Source organism: Aotus nancymaae, unplaced genomic scaffold (assembly GCF_030222135.1).
Source record: "Aotus nancymaae isolate 86718 unplaced genomic scaffold, 86718_ANA_hifiasm-v0.15.2.pri h1tg000072l, whole genome shotgun sequence".
NCBI lineage: Eukaryota > Metazoa > Chordata > Mammalia > Primates > Aotidae > Aotus > Aotus nancymaae.
The window spans coordinates 8,143,065-8,161,334 of NW_026988487.1; the positions used below are offsets into that span (position 1 = coordinate 8,143,065).

The 18,270-nt window shown below is 35.8% G+C and overlaps 1 protein-coding gene across 6 annotated transcripts in view; it reads left to right on the forward strand.

Annotated features, from left to right (window-relative positions):
* STXBP4 (syntaxin binding protein 4) overlaps nucleotides 1-18,270 on the forward strand; it is a 256,034-nt gene that overhangs the window by 161,841 nt on the left and 75,923 nt on the right. For all 6 annotated transcript variants that reach the window (XR_002478910.2, XM_021672796.2, XM_064367561.1 and 3 more), the window contains one exon: nucleotides 3,186-3,243. Coding sequence is in view for 5 of the 6 variants with exons in the window: in XM_021672796.2 (XP_021528471.2) it covers nucleotides 3,186-3,243 (58 nt within the window). In the remaining variant the exon portion in view is untranslated. The remainder of the gene's footprint in view (nucleotides 1-3,185; nucleotides 3,244-18,270) is intronic.

An 18,270-nucleotide genomic window follows, 5' to 3' on the forward strand; every position in this document is an offset into this window, starting at 1 on the left:
CAGCCTTTGTCTGTGCTATGACTTACTCTTTCATTGTATTCCAAACTTTTTTTATAGAACTTATTCCTATTTTTAATCATGTCCTTATGACGATTTAAAGCTTCATATGATCAAGGGTCATGTCTATTTATCATTGTATATTGAGCATCTAGCAAAATGCTGAACACATAATAAAGGATCAATAAATGTTTAATGAATGATACATGGGCCAGATGTGACAAAGAAAATCTTTGATACATAAATAGACTGGGAAATTAGACAGGAAACTATTTTGTCTGGAAAGCTAATGAGTTTGGTTTTGGATATGTAGAGTTTTAGGTAACAGCCAGTATTCAAAGTTGAATATGTTTAAGACTCTTACTTTGGCAAGATACTAATGAAGATTTTGGAGCCATCACTGTGAAGTTGTTGATTCGAAACAGATGATCTCTGATGGAAAGAATGTTATGGGAGGGTTCATAGACGATATTTCTAATCAAAAACAATTTCAGGTGGTTATAGTCGTAACATTTTTAAAACAAATATGAAAAGAAAAAATAGAAGCATAGTATATTTCCAAGTATAAAGATATGGGAAATGTAGGAATATTTTAATATTTGGAACAATAATGATTATTGAAAAGTATTGAGATAATGTTACAGTTATAGCCAAATCACTTATGAAGAAATGAAACCTTTATTCATGGAAAACTGAGTCCATCAATAAGCTTGTGGAAATCATAAGTGTTATTTTTGTATAAGGTAGGCTATTTGTGCTTTTTAGTTTATAATTGGACAGTAATTGTTTCTATTACTGAACTACCACTGAGAGATTAATTACTATCAGTTTAGTCTCTAAGTCTGTCTTTTATATAATAGATTATATGAAATCTATATGAAATATAAGAAACTATTAAATCTCCTAAAAAGAAACACTTATTTGCTCAGAACAGAGAACATTTAAAAAAAATAAGTTATAGATATTATTTAATATCCAGGGATATATTTATGGCTGTAGTCATTCAATAACCATTGTGACTTAAATGTCTATGAATTAGTACCTTTATAAGTCTGTTATAAAGTTACAATTCTTGCTTAATAATTGTAAGGAAATAATCAAGGCAGAAATTCTATTCTGATGGCACAGGGAATATGGTAATCCAATGTTAATTTCAATTTTCAAATGATCCTGTAGATTGAAAGATACTGTCTTGAAAGTGTCCAGTTTTCTCTTTTATTAAGACATATCTGTAACTTAAGAAATTAGAAACAGATACAGTTGTACTTGTCAGACAAATTATTTAGCAGGCAAAAATTGTAGTCACATAACTTCCTACTTAACTTTTAGCTGCCTTTGTCTTATTGATTGGAAATCCTGGCATTGCTGAGCATTTTTGTCATTAAAGCAAAGTTCTTAGATACATACAGTCATCAGATTCTTCCCTCTAGGTGAGGGGCTTGTCAGTGACGAATGAAGTGATCTATAAAAAAGATGCAGAAAGTGTAAAGGCAGAAAATAAATCTACTTGAACTGGTGCAGCAGAGCAGTTTATCATGGCGCATCTGGCTGAGCATGTGCTGGCAGTGGACACTAGAGGAGATGTATAGTGAGAGTCACTCAGGGGCTTTTAGGAAGCCAGTGATTTGCTCTCAGAAGTGCTTATTTTCTACTTATAATAGGAACATTTATTCATTAAGAGAGAATAGAAACTCCAAGGTGGCCTGTGTTAGTATACAAAGGAAATAATTACAGAATTTTTGCTCAAGGTCTTGTGCAACTTGTGGTAAAAGACTGGAGATGCACACAATGCAAAGTATATTTCTTGTTTTTCTTAATTAGAAAAACATCATCCTTAGAGTTGCTTCTCAAAGACAATTCTCAAGAAGCAAATGGTGATAGAGTAAGGTTTTATTTCATTCAAATAGTTACTGTTAGGCCAAGTGCAGTGGCTCACACCAATAACTCTAACACTTTGGAAGGCCAAGGTGGGAGGATCATTTGAGGCCAGCTTGAGCAACATAGTGAGACCTGGTCTCTATTAAAAAAAAAAAAAAAAAAAAAAAATAGGTATGGTGTCACGTACCTATAGTTCTAGCTACTTGGCAGGCTGAGGAGGGAGAATCACTTGAGCCTAGGAATTCAGAGTTGCAGTGAGCTTTGATTACACTACTTCACTCTTGCCTGGCCAACAGAGAGAAACCCTGTCTCTAAAAACAAACAAAAATAGCTACCATTTCTGCACTTTTGCTCTGCCCCTTGCTGAGACTTAGGGAAAGGAAGTCAATGATTTGTTGTTAAAGCTCAGTTACTTTCCAGAGAAGTAGGCTACCTGAGTTGTGATAAGCCAGTGTCAAAGAACTGATCCAAAAGGTGAATTAAAATCCTTAGCTGTACTTGGATGGAATAGAGGAGCGGAAACCACTGCATTCTAGGAATGTACCCCACAAAATCAGAATGTAAGAGAATGTGGCTGCCTCAACTTGGGGCTGTTCTCTTGGTATGATGAGGGGCAAAATGTACTCATTACAGAAATATGGCCAAATATTGCTTGCTTACGTCAATCCACATCTCTTTATAGCTAACTATTCTCAATCCCATTATAGAAATGGAAGCTAAGTTCAGCAAATTGTTTGGCCGTTTATGTTTAGTGCACACAATTTTTAATTAACAAAGTAAAATGCCACAATCCATTGTAAATCACTTTGCTAAACTTTCAAACTTAATAAGGAATTTTGTCTTGTCCAAAAGCTACTTTCAAACCCCTGCTGATCTGGCACTCATGTCTGATTCCCTGTGGAGCTGAGTGAAAGAATGTAAAGGGAGCCAATTAAAGAAACTTTGAGCCAGAATAGACAAGCAGAGGCCATCTTGTCCATCCTTCTGCCTTCAGGCAAAAACCATCCGCTGCAACACAAATTTTTGCTTGAATCCTGCTGACAAAAATGCTCACCACATGTAAATGACAAGTCATAATCCAGTTATTGCAACTAAAGCAGATTGTTAACTGCTCAAGAAGACTTATTTATTGTGTTCTAAAGATGCTGAGTATGAAAGCTCATCTGAATTGTCTTAATTCCCTTTCTAGAAAATTATTTTGTACAAGAAATGTGCTCAAATAATTGTAAAGATGGGGGAGGTTTGTGTCCAGGAAATAAAGTTATCTTTATCATCTTATTAAATATATTTTTGGTTTCCTTTCACTGTAGGTTTACCTTATGGGTGGGAGGAAGCTTACACAGCAGATGGAATCAAGTACTTCATCAAGTAAGTACAAGCATCTCAACCAAGTAAGCAATTTTCTTCACATCTGGAGAGAACCTGGAAGTTGCAGAATAATCAGTAAAACTAAGAAACCTTCTTGGAGGTTACAAAAATTAGTAACAAGAAATGAAGCCTCACCATTTTCATTTCATGTGATTTAAATGCTAATATCAGATATCATTTGGTGGAAAAAACCTGGTAATAATTTCAAGGGAAACATGAAAAAATTAGAACAGGATCATCATTTGAACTTAAATGCTGGCTGCCTGAATTCACTTGCTGGCTAACAGTATTAATGTTTATGAAAAGTTAATACCTAACAAAAAAATCCATTTTGTATATCATTAAAAATTCTTAACAATAATACTAATAATCAACATTTTTAATGCTTTAAAATGCACACAGTTCATTCTGCAACTATTTTTTTGAGCATTTGCTGTTTGCCAGGCAGTGTTTGACGCCGTGGAGATATTGTGGTAAAATATATAGACTGGTTTCTTGATAGCATAGAATTTACATAACAGAGAGGAAAAACAGACAGTAAATGACTTGAGATAAATAAGACAGCATATGAACAAACCTTACCTCAGTGGATTCTCAGAACAACCTCTTGAGGTATGTGTACCTTGTCATTTTTTTCTATTTTATAGATGAAAAAATAAGAGCCTTCAGTAGTTACCAAAAAATCTATCACTGCTTAATTACCAAGCCAGAACTAGAATCAAAGTCTTCTGACCCTGGTAATCTACTACTATATTAGTCTGTCATTGATAAAGACCCATCCTTGAAAGTCTGAACAGGGATACATTTCCTAGATGCTGAACTGATTAGTTTTACCCTGGACAAAGCACTGTGATATACTTCTACCTGAAAATTCCTTTTATGTCAGAATTGACACTATGAGAGCACAAAAGGGAATCCCAACAGACTCCTAAGATCCCAGGAGACTCCTTTGTGTGTCCTTTTAGCAAAGTATACTTGGTATGCATTTTGGGAGGAAAAGGGAGACAATATGCAAATATTTTACAAAACAATATCCAGATTTTGGATTTTCACATCCTGTGACTTTACACAATTCCTAAATCTCTCTTAATCTCAGATTTCACATCATATAATGAGGGGAATATTACCTACTTTATAAAGTTGTTTAATGCGAACCACCTAGCATAGAACTTGGAACTCAGTAGATACCCAATAAAAAGCCATCATGAATTTACAATGTGGAGAAACCATCATGGAGGGGGGAAAAAGATCCTGAACAATCATGTGACCAATTAAAATAGAATTCAAAAGCTTCATATTTGAAAAAGTTTAAGGAAAAACTAGAGATAAACCTGGCAAAGTGTTTTAATGCTGAATTTTTTTCTTGCAATCTCTAGCAAAAAGTGATTAATCAAGCAAAGGTGTTGTTTATTACATGTGAAAGAAAAAGGAGCTTTTGGCATAGGGGACCCAGGAATTCCATAAAGATTACATTTAGTACCACACTCTTTACTTCCAGAATCAGACCTCTTCTGGAAGGGGCTCTCTCATATGCTGGGTTCATTATGTTTAGTTTCTGGAAGATTTGAATCACTGTACTGTAGGAATGGAAGGAAAATGAAAAAGTACATTCAAATCTGTGTTGAATTTCTTTCTCTCTTTTTGATACTAACTTTGTAATTTATAAAGAAAAAGATTAGGGCATGAGCATTTACTGAGGGCTAGCTTGTGCTTAATAGCCAGGAATATGCTAAGTGTATTTCTCTATGTATTATGTCATTTAATGCTCTTAACAGTGTGGAAAGTAGGTGTTGCTGGGCTCTTGTTGGAATGGAATTATGATGGTTGTGAGCTGCATCTTGCCCCTAGCCATGCCTTTCTCCTAGAAGGTCCCCAAAAGAAATGCATGATTAAAAGAAAGAAAATTAGCATTCATTATTAACTGGGGTTCTGCATTTAGAGGCCTTTGAAAAATGTCAGTAAATGAGTCTGGACCCTGTGGGGAACTCCTTAACCTAAACTTAGCTGTCTGTCAGTATATCCTAACCCAGAGATGAATGTCAAAATCTAACTAGTGCCTTAAGAGAAAAGAATGCTAGTGGCACAGTTACCCAAAACAAATAAGACAGCGGGAACAAGAGATGGCCAAGCAGAAGTTGGTTTGTCTCCTTACCTATTTCCCATCTAGCTTAAGCCACTGTTCTCTGTAGACTGGAAATGGCCTTGGGCCGGACTCCCACTATAAGAGAGAACAGTGTCCTGGAAGAGGAGAAAAAAGAGAATCAATAAGCCCTTTGGCTGCCCTGAGAACTAACTCAGTGTCTGTGGAAAGAAAAGAGGGATGCTACATTTATCCTATCCCCATTCCTTCACTCAGAAAATATACCCCCAAGGGGTGTGTTTTGGAAGTCAACCAATTTTTTTTCTTTGACATTAGTCTTGACACATGAGGAAAACAGAAAAAGAGATGTTAAGATGTCTTACCATTTCATTAGGAGAAACTGTTAAAGAGGCTATACTCGTCAAGGTCACACAGTAGTAAAATTGCAGAGCCAAGATTCAGATCCAGAGTTGTCTGGCCCCTGTGCACATGCACGCACACACACATAGACACACACACCCCCATGCCACACCAGCTCTGTATCCTTATGTTAATATAGTATGATGACGTGTAACAAGAAAGACACTTTAAAAAGATCTCAATTTAGGAAGAGCTCTATACTTTATTCATTTTAAAATAGCAAAATACAAACTTGATTGTAAGAATAAGAAGTTGTCTTCCAGAGATTAAAGAAGTCAAACAGTAGAAATAAGAAAATCTAACAATATACCATTGCTTCTTTTACTCAGCCTCGTGAAGGAATGGGGTGCTTGGCATGAGTTGGATTTTTTTGTTGGAACTTAACCCTATTCAAGCACCAAAACTTATTTTAGTTTAACTGTTCTTGATGAAAGTCTTACTTTAATATATGTAACACACTTCCCTGACTTCCTATACAGAGGCCAGTGAACAAAATCCTTGTGAACATCCATCATTATACACAATACAGCGAGTTCTACAGGGGATGTTAAGCTGTTTAAGACAGAGTAGAGACATAGCTGTCATCTCTTGCTGCTCTCAGTGTCCCTGTTCCTCCCTCATGCCCATTCTCTTTTGCCCTCTCTCCACAAGCCACCTTCTTTCCCAGCTTTGTATTTGAAGAGGACAGGATGCCAGATAATGAGGCTAATTTGAACTGCTTGTAAATAGCCCTTGAATGTGGTTCTGCAGGAGTGCTTATGTAAGTCAAGTATGATACGTAAGTTCTGTTGCAGGTGGATTTGATTATAAGAAGGCCATCTGGTATCTGGGAAAGAAGAGCATGGGCTTTGGACTTGGAGAAGCTTTAATTAAAATGACAGTGTCTACACAAAATAGCTGAACAAAATAGCTAAACCTTAGGCACATTTACTTCACCTCTCTGGGCTTAATTTATACATTTATAAAATGGAAAGTATGTCGGCACTTCTTAGGGTTTCTGTCCAGAATGAATGAGCTTGTGTATGTAAAGGGCCTGTCATAGCACCTGGCCCAAATTAGACACTTTCAACAAAGGTTAGCCCTTTTCACTCCCTCTCCTTGCTTTCACATTTTGGTGGGAGATTCTTCATGGTTCTTAACTGCATTCAACTAGGTGATGTTGCCAGGTAAGTGAAGTTTGCATATGCAGACATCTACTATATGTCTTTTTTGGAACTATTTAGTTTTGGGTGTTCATTTGTTTTTGTTTTGTTTTAATCTTCATTGTCTTACTACCCAACAAAAATTTTGCGTCTGTATAGCTTGTGTTAGCTTTTGAGGTAAGAGTGATTCATTTACCATATAGATGATACTTTGAAGGCAAGAAATAGTAAGTAATGGACTCAGATCACTGCTCTCTCACCTCTACTTAAGAATAGTGATTGAAATCACCCTCCAAAAACACCAGAAGAGGTGATGATCTATATATATATAGTCTCTTCCCTGAAATTGGCATCTGTCACTGCCTTCCCAGAAATTGAATCATTACATCTGATGGAAGCCAAGCCTCTGGCAAGGGAATAACTGTTACTGATGTCCTCAGAATGTCCAGATGAGCATAGTCCTCATTGAATATTCCTGTCCATCCACATGTCCATCACACATATATTAATACTTTGTCGTCTACTTAAATTCTGATGCAAGAGAAGAAAGCATTTTACCTAGGATGAACAAAGTTAATCAGCATTGGCATTGCTACAGCTAATGTTTCATAGAATTAATAAACATATATGTCTGTGTGTGTGTGTGTATGTTTGTGTGTGTGTGTTTGGGTACCAATGTGTATATGCATATATGCATGTGGGCAGAGCTTGCTCACTTGCCTCATATATATGTAAAAAAGAAAATACATTATTTATATAGCTTAAAAATGTATCTGTGAATTCTAGGAAATTTTTTCTTATTTTCTCCTTAAACAGAGAGTTGCAACATTCTTAAATTTAATAACAAACTGTTCATGATCTTGAGGGTGCTATAATGAAATTATCTGATTAACTTGATTCGTTTTTCTACCCAACTTCTTATCTTTTACCCTTTGAAGTTATATTCTGTTACAGATTTATAGTAGTCTTTGGTATGATTCTATTTAAAAGTTCACATGCTTTATACATACTATGTAATGTAATAAAATTATTATGAGTTATCAAGTTTGTAGTAAAACTGAATTTATGACAAATTAGATATAGCTGCAAATTGCTTTTTTTTGTATTCTTTTATCTTTCTGTTGAAAGATTCAGATTCACTGTGATTAATGATCATACTTAATTAACTCTATATCTGCATAATAAATTTCTCCAAAATTTTAGCTTAAACCAATATATATTTTCTTACCCAGTTTTAGAGCATCGTGAATCCAGGAGTGACTTCACTGGATTATTCTGGCTCTCTCACTTTCTCTCTGGGTCTCTCATGAAGTTGTCACTCTGTTAGCTAGGGCTGGGACTTCAAGAGTGGCTTAGTGAGCTGGCTGGAATATTTTTTCCAAGCTCACTTGCGAGGCTATTGGCAGGAGGCTTCACTTCCTCATCGTATCATGAACACATGGGGCTTCTCACAATATGGGAGCTGGCTTCCCTTGAAGCAAGGTACAAAAGGGACAGAGAGAGAAAGACAGCAGCTAAAGTGTCTTTTATAACCAATGTCAGAGTGACTGATCTACCATCATTTCTGCTGTATGACCAACCCTGGTTCAGTGTAAGAGGCACCTACCCAAGAGTATGAATACCAGAAGGTAGGGATCTTTGAGGATGCCTATCAGATGCTGCTTCACAGTATATGTAAAATATATGTTTCATATGACTTATATAAATAATACAAAATTATCTGTGTCAGTTACTTGCTTTCAATATTCATTTATACCAGCAATTCCCAACCTTTTTGGCACCAGGAACCCATTTTGTAGAAGATAATTTTTTCATGGACCAAGGGACAGGGAGATGGTTTCGGGATGAAACTGTTCCACCTCAATCATCAGGCATTATATTCTCATAAGGAGCACGCAACCTCGATCCCTTGCATGTGAAGTTCACAGTAGGGTTTGCACTCCTAATGCCACCACTGACCTGACAAGAGGCAGAGCTCAGACAGTAGTACTCGGTTGCCCACAGCTCACCTCCTGCTGTGCAGCTGACTCCTAACAGGCCAGGGACCGCTAGAAGTCCATGACCCAGGGGTTGGGAACCCCTGAATTATCCATGGCCCAGGGGTTGGGGACCCCTGAATTATACTGTTGGTGATTTTTCAAATACATATTATCATTTGCTTTTAAGTTACTTAAATTTGGCGTATAGTTCTCCATGCATTCATTTGGGTTGATATGCCTTTATATCAGATCCTAAAATCTGAGATGTTGTTCCTCATGTTATAAATTCCATTCTTTATCACATAGGCAGTATTAGAACATTACAAATGCATGTCAGTAGAACCTAGAAAGTCTATGTGTTTGAATAAGATAAAAGTTTCTGTCTAGAACAGGGAAGGGAAATCGATTTTAACTCATGCTAGCTCTGTTGATAATAGCTGTTTCAAGTATTATTTTGAGAAGAATTCTGAGGATGTATTCAACTTCACTAATGTATACCTTGATCAACTGGAGATGTCTGCTATGGGTTTAGAGGGAGAAGTGGTGTATAGGACACATGCCATACCTTCACAATCTTGTTCTTCTAGAGCATATTGCTAATGCATGACAGGAACTCTGCCATGATAAACAGTAATGATGCAACTATTAGGTTGCAATAACAAAATAAACAATGAGAACACCCCTACCCCCAATTTCTTACTCGATGTTCAGTGTGGGAGAGCTTTGTTTTTATGACTCTACAGCATAACTAATTTCCAGTAGGTGTGATTTCTCTCCAGTCAAAATTCATTAATGCCCTGAAACCATTGCCTGTTTTTTGGGTAAGAGAGCCAGTTAGGTTGTTTTCAAGTAGGGAAGAATGGCTCATAATCTATGCGTGAATAAATTTTATCATTGTCTGCCTATGGTATTAGTTAAAAGCTTTAGTTACATTGTGTCATCTCATTTATAAACAAAGGAAAACACAAAAGAGAAGAATTTTAGGTTACCATTTCTTAGGCCTTAACTTTATTTGGTAAGTAGAGCCTATCTTAGGTAATTCTAATACAATTAGAAATTAGGGAGATTAGAAAGGGGAGAATGGAGAGGAAGGAATGTTTCTGAATTAGAAATTTAAAAAGTACTCCTTTTAATTTGTTCTAAATCCTTTACAGTTATTATCATTATTTTTTGAGATGAATTCTCACTCTGTCACCCGGCTGGAGTGCAATCGCGTGGTCTTGGCTCACTGCAACCTCCACCTCCCAGTCTTAAGGGATTCTCCTGCCTCAGCCTCCTGAGTAGCTGGGATTACAAGCACCTGCCATCACATCCAGCTAATTTTTGTATTTTTAGTAGAGACGGGGTTTCACTGTGTTGGCCAGGCTGGTTATGAACTCCTGATCTCAGGTAATCTGCCCACCTCAGCCTCCCAAAGTGCTGGGATTACAGGCGTCAGCCACCGTGCCCGGTTTATTTTAGCTTTTGGTGGATACTGCCTAACACCGTCCTTCTGAAGATCTCATTAACTTCAGGGCTTTAATTCATTTTCTGTGAATGAGGACATTTCTACTGGCAAACTAGTAAGATCTAAAGCTCACTGGATGAGGTGTCAGGGCAATTTCTATGCAACTGACTTCAGACTAGATAAGGAGAATATGTGTAAGCGCCTCACTATCTTTTACATATGTAAGAATTCTGGGCATTTTATTCTTAATAAGGCTACAATGAAGAAAACAACAGAGGACTTAAAGGATGAAATATGGACTTTTTAAATATTTTGCCCCCAAACACTTCTTAGCTATGAATGAGTTGTAAAGTATTGAAATCACTAGATTGGACTTAAAAGCTGTAACCATCTATGTGACAAGTGGTTTAGAATATTCATTACCTAGCACAAGACCTGGTATTTGTAGGGATGGTAAATATTTATCCAGTGAATTCTGTTGTTGGCAGTCTGTGGAAGCAACTGATAGGGAAGAAAAAGGGGCTTTAGTATCAGACAGAGCTAGGTTGTAATGTTTATGCCACCACTTTTGAGTATGATGTTGGTAGTGGTAAGTTATTTCAATACTCTCTATCCTCCATTCTCATACAAAAACAAGGATAATAATTTCTATCTCCCCAGATTGTTTTGAGAATTGAATGAAATTTGGGGTTAAATGCACCTAGCAAAATACCTTGCACATAATGAGTGCTTAACAGCTGTTAGTTCCCCTTCTTCCTTATTTTATACTATTGCTATTTGCCAATGGAGGAGTTTAAAATGACAATATTTACACAACTACAGATGGAAACCAGTAGCCAAAACCTACACTTATGCCACTCTCTGGCCAGTCAAAAGCACTGTGATAGGAGCAGAGACTTTGCATTGATCATGAGCCTGAGACAGCTTGCTCAGGATTTTCTATAAATACCTACAAAGATATGTAGGAATATGAGGTACTGTGTGAGAAATTGTCATGAAATGAAATACCAGGCAACTGGCTTGGGTTATTCAGAATGGAAAAGCCCACTAAAATAAAAAGAACATCTACATCTAAACATTCAGCATCAAAGCCTTTTATTCCCCACATTTAATGATGACAGGTATAACATAAGCATGTAGCACGTTTTTTAGCATTTAATTGAGATATTAAAAATAAATTATTTGGGGTTTCATAAAGTACTTTGGAAACTTGTAACCTTTCTGAGGGTTAGTACTTTTATTTGGAAGGTGTATAATTTTCCTTGCTACCAAGACGCTTTATTTAGATTTACTAACGAATACTTTCTGTCAAACACTTTCCCTTCCAAATTTGGTTGCTATATTAGTCTGCTAGGGCTGCCGTAACAAACCACCATAGACGTGGCTTAAACAACAGAGATTTATTTTCTCACAGAAGTCCAAGATCAAGGTGCCATCAGGGTTGATTTCCAGTGAGACTCTCTTCCTGGCTTCTAGATGCCTACCTCTGACTGTGTCATTACCTGGCCTCTTCTCTTTGTACACCCAGAGGGAGAGATCTCTGGTGTCTCTTCTTACAAGTACACCAGTTCCATCAGACCAGTGTCCTGCCAGCCCCGTGACCTCATCTAACCCTAATTATCTCCATAGAGATCCAATCTTCAAATACAGCTACGCTGGAGATTCGGGATTCAACATATGAATTTAGGAGGGACGTAGGTCAGTCCATATAGTTGCTTCTCCCAAAAATTACTTTTCGTGAGGTCTCTAGCAACTTTTTTTCTTCATTCAGTAGATTATATCCATTATAGTGTCATTCATATATATATATATATATATATATATATATATATATATATATATATAATTTTTCATGCTAAACGTTTAACAAGTTTTAGGCAAATTGCAAGAGTTGATCCCAATCAGTGCGTTTTCCATGAGGTCCTAGTCTTAGGGGAAGAAGCAGCTTAAGGGAAGGAGAAAAGGGTAGGCAGAATAGTGGCCCTCAAAAATGTTCACATCCTAATCCCCAGCACCTGTGAGTGTGAATATGCTAGGTCACATGGTAAAGAAGCATTAAGGTTGCAGGTCGAATTAAGGTTGCTAATCAACTAAACTTAAAATAGGGAGTTTATCCTGGATTATCCAAATGGGTCCAATCACATGAGTCCTTAACAATGGAAGAGGGAGGCAGAAGAAGAGAGTCAGAAAGATATATGACAGTGGAAGCAGAATCCAGGGTATGTTATGTTGCTGGCTTTCAAGTTGGGAGCCATAAGCCAAGGAATGTGAGTGCCCTGGAAAAGCAGAGAAGCAAATTCACCCCTAGAGCCTCCAAAACAGTAAGGCCTATGTGGGACTTCTGAATTACACAAGTTTAAGATAGTAAATTTGTATTGTTTTATGCCATTTAATTTGTAGAAATTTGTTACTCCAGTAGAAAATGATTACAGAGAGTTAGAGGTAAAGGAGAGAGGATAGTGGTCACACTACTGTGTGACCTTGGACAGGACTTTGATACTCTGAGCCTCAGTTTCATCAGTTGTAAAAACTGTAGAGAAAAATAAGGTTTGTGAGATTTATATGAAAAGCAAATTGGGAAATTGGTATCAAAGAACGCTGTAAAGTACAAAATGCTTACCTGATGTTAAAGTCTTAATCAGCTGCCACATACCTGAACATCTGTATCAGATGAATGATCTCAATATTAAGAGGACCAGAGATCGTCTTTATCATGTCCACACTTTGTTACTTAGCATTGGTATTAAGCAGGTACCTCTATGAAAATCTCCATCCTTCTATTGGATATCTAATGCCTAGAAACATGGCTTTGGCTGCATTCTCATCATTTCAGAGGCTAAAAAAAATCTAATAATTCATTGCATTGGTATCAACGTCAGTAGGACATGTTCTTTGTTTTTTTTCCGGTTTGTTTTGTGTGTCCCATTATGATCAAAAACAGCATCAATTTTTGAGTTACCCAGGGCTGTAATCTGTCACTACAGAGTTGTTTACTTCTTTGAAAAATTAATTATATTGGCTTTGTTCCTGGCGTATTTTAGCCCTATACTGCAATCCAGCCTGTAGATATTATTTGAAAAAATAAAATTAATATTTTACATACTTTTTCCTCAGGAATTTTCTTTTCAGTGTTTATCTTTTGTAAGTCTAGTGACAACAATTTTTTCCAATGTTCATAAGTAATATGTTAGAATAGCTTTAGATTCTTATAATATGATTTGATATCTCAGACCTAAATATTTTTTAATTAATTGGAATTTAAGATTTTAAAAGATAAATGATTTTAATAGAAATTACCATAAATATATAATAAAATAAAATTTGTCCTCTAGACTGTAAAGATTTGAATGAGATCCTGCTAATACTTGATCAGAGCCTCACTGGATTTCCAAATGCCTAATTACAAAATGCTCAAAGTGTTCCGTGATATTTACAAAGTTCACTAATGAGAAATATTCATTTTGATTTTAGGTGCATATTTTCAAAGTTATGTAAGAGGATACTCCTTATATACCAGTGGGAACAAAATGCCTGCAATTTTCTCTTAAACATATTTTAGAATAGATACTTCCTATTATTAATCTGTAATTATTCTCATAACCAGTGTTTAGATAAGATTATATGCTGCTTTATCATGGTTTGGTTACTTTTTAATAATCTTATTGATAAGGTTCATCTGCATTCCTAACTTCTAATTTGTTTTCAATTGGAATTAGTTTTTAAATATAAATTTTTTATTGTCATTACTACTTGCAGTTTATGGCCAGTTGTAAAATTTTCCAGTGATTCAAAGTTACTGGTGCCTGAAACAAATTATATTAACATATAGTTACTTATTTGTCTTTGTTTTCTGGTTTACGTAAATACTATATACATATAATTGTCAACCCCAGTTACATATTTGTCTTTGTTTTCTGGTTTATATAAATCCTATATACCTATGATTATCACCCCTCCCCCAAAAATGACACTGGAAGTTAATTACTTTTGGCTCTTTATTCCACAGCTTTGTCTTAAACATAATAAAATAGTACATGTAAATTCACAATGATATATAAATAGTGCCATCTATGATGGAAGATTAACAAACGAATGTCTTTCATCATCACAGATGGTTATAAGAATGAATTTCTACAGAACAAGTGCCCTTTTTATCTTTAAACCACTTTATGTTTAACAGGTTGTCTTAATTTTTATTTTGAAAGAAAACATTTTGCTCCTTTAGCTAGGAGGTAAGAAACATAAGGAGGGTAATTATAATGAGACTTAAATAATTCACTTACATTTCTATGCCAATAAAATAAATCATGTTCTCTTAGGATTTGTAATAAACTCTAAAATGTGTCTTTTAGTTTACTAATATTATTTTTTAAAACACACAATACTGTTATCTTCCCAAATCAACTATTATTGTTTTCCAACAACAGATTTGGCAACCATTCAGAGGCAAATAGTATTATGCTTTTTAGATTTTTAAATATATCTGAAGTGCTGTTGACTGCTCTCCAAATCAGGTCAGATGCACTGTCTCTTCAGAAGCATTTGCCAGAGGTACTGTATGTTCAAATGGAAAATTTTCATGTTTCATAGTAAGCTTCATTTATTTTCCAAACCTCTAAATTTTTTATACTAAGTAGCAACATCTCCCTTTATGAACCATGGGATCTTTATTAATTAAACAGAGTCAACAGGGCTGACTTATTCTCTCTCTTATCAGCTGAATTACCAAGCACATAAATCACAGAAGAAATATTTTTAATACTAGAATGTTCTCCAAGCCGGTAAATCTGGGCTTATCTCATCATACCGATTATGTCAAAGCTCTTTAGCCACAGTGCTCACTAGGACATAAAATTGAATGGTATACACACAAATGGCCCTCTTCCAGCATCATAGGAAGAATTCCAAATTTTTCTTACAATAATCAGAAATCCCTAATTATCAATAAAACTAGCTATGATTATTTATTGTATATCTCCTCTCTGCCAGGCACTTTACATGCACTACTTGAGTTTCACAAGCATTGTGTCCCATTGGTTCTGGACATTTTTAACAAAGACCCAGGTCTGAAATGTGTGTTTGAAGCACAGAACATATCTCTCTGTTACTTTAGTTTTGTTTCTTCTAGTAAGTAACTGTTGTAATTGCATATTTGATGCTTAGGTGTGTGCATGTGTGTTTTTAGTCATGTACAGAAAAGCATATTGTGAAGACAAGATTAATTAAGTTATAAGGTTAATCAAATTTTATGATGTTACTTTTATATTTGGAGTAGATCAGATGTTGATTTGTTGATTAAAAAGTGCTTAATGAAGGTTACTGGAAAGGATGACCATCTGGTAGAACTTTCTGATATTAACCATTCAGAGTCTGTAACTACATTTTTTTTTAGACATTTTCCTTTTGATTATTTTAAATTAGCAATTTAATGGAATGTTCATATACGGACAGATGTAATATTTCAAGCACGAGAATATTATTTATAAAAAGTCAAATAGCAAAGCATACTACCTGAACTTACCCTCAGGTAATTGCTCCTGTTTTTCCTCCTTCCCATCTCCTCCAACTATAGAACTTTATACTATGGAGAGAGAGGAATTAAAATGATTTAAATTATAGTCTCTTCTTTGAATTAATAGATTATAGATATGCTGATAAACATTAAGGTATTAATATATATACCAATATTTTAAAATAAGCAAAGGTGTCTCACCAAGCTTTTTCCTTTTAGTTTTAAACATGTAGTTTGTACCCAGCAATGTGTCCTCATTTCACCTTGCAATGGCATTCCAGCCCTCTCATGTTACACTCATTAGTATTTCTTTAAAACCACTTTCAAGTTAGGCAGCTTTCCAGCTTTATAAAGGCCTTGAAATGAAGTTAACCTGTGTGGAATCAAATGCTTTAGTAAATTTAGCCTCCATAATAAGAAATTCCATTAATCTATTTTAAAGAGATATTAGTAATGTGGATTATTGTCAAGAGAATAATGATTCTTTGTACACTAAACCACACTCTGAGCTTTTGAAACTATGAAGATGCCTGGGCCTTGTTACTTTCACCTTGATTCTTAAAGAACTTGAACCCTTTTTATGCCATCATAAAACCCTAGTAATCTTCTTTCATGAAAAGATACACTTTTAATATTTAAACAGAGGAGCTGAACAATTTGTGTATGGGGGCATGAACAAAATATATAGTATAGGATTGAAAACAAACCAAACCAATAATAACAGTGGAACTTACCATTTGTACTATCTAACATTTTCAGTATTGTAATCAGTGGCAAATAAAGTGAATGCATTTTTGTGATAGTTCCCAACTTGTGTTCTATGGAAGATTAGCCCTTATGTAATATTACTTTGAATAATTATGTAATATTACTTTGAGTAATATTACATAGTCTTGGAGACTCATATGGCACAATTAGCATATTAAAGTTCTCTGGGAAATCCTGTAGTAAAGAATCCTATTCAATTTTGTCAAACTATTTGACCATAGAATTATATTCTTCACATAATATTGATTAACTGATTGGTTGATTGATGGATTGAGACAGGGTGTTGTTCTGTAACCCAGGATGGAGGATGGAGTGTAGTGGATCATACCTCACTGCAGCCTCAAACTTCTGGAGTTCAAGCAGTCCTCCCATATCAGCCTCCCAAGTCAGTCACTGGGATTATAGGCATGAGCCACTGTGCCAGGCTATTCTTCAAGTAACATTTATTTAAAACTATTGGTAACATATTTCAGAAAATTTTACTTTATAATGTAGGAGGTACTTTCAGATTCACAATCCTAAGTCATCTTTATAAGTACTGGCCTTCAAATGCACTTGATCTAAGACACAATGCTGCTTCTGAGGTTGAGTTTGGATAGGACGAAGGCTAGGGAAACTGATCTAGTATTGATGAAGGAGTGGGTTAAACCAGGGCTTTAAAGAGTGTCCAAGGAGAAAAAACAAGTCCTTGTCCTAATTTGTGCACTCAGGAACTGGGAAGATGGTGGTGGATTTAGGAGAGTCATCCAGCCAAAGGCTGGGGATAGGTCGCTAGGTGTAAGAAATACCATCACCAGGTTAAAAGCATGATTTTGTGATGTGTCACCACTTTCCAGACATACCCAATATCTTTTTTACTTCTTTTCTCATCTCTGCTTGTGTTATTTCCCTGAAACACTTTTTCAGGATGCTGGTCATTTGTTCTGAGAACATGTTAGGCCGCATAAATTCAGAGATAAGAAACATGGTTCCTGCCCTAAGGAGCTTCATATGTAGTAGGAAGGCCTAAAAGCAAATGAGCATTTGTAATTTAATGTAATAAGAGATAAGACCATGGGCACAGATTGGAAGATTCTTAAGGGATATTTGGTTTTTTAGAATTAATGAGTTAACTTCTCGTGGGAAAGAATTATGGGAAAGAAGAAGATATTGTTGGCCGAGTGCAGTGGCTTACCCCTGTAATCCCAGCACTTTGGGAGGTTGAGGTGGGTGGATAACTTAAGGTCAGGCATTCCAGAGCAGCCTGGCCAACATGGCAAAAACCCGTCTCTACTAAAAATACAAAAAATTAGCTGGGTGTGGTGATGCGCACCTTTAGTCCTAGCTACTTGGTAGGCTGAGGCACAAGAATTGCTTGAACCCCAGGGGACAGAGGTTACAGTGAGCTGAGAGCATGCCACTGCACTCCAGCTTAGGTAGCAGGGCAGGAGTCAGTCTTTAAAAAAAAAAAAAAAAAAGGTATGTTGAGGCAACTAAAAAAATCAAAGTATTTCATAGTAAAATATTTCATAGTAAAGTATGCATTTGATCCAGAAGGCATTGAATGTTTAGCAAGTGAGTAACAGTATATGATTTGTCATTTAGAAAGTTCTTTGGCTGGACTAGAGAATGAATTAGAAAAGAACTAAAGCTGAGGCAGAGAGGCAAACTATTTCAGTGACCCAGCCTATTTCACTGAA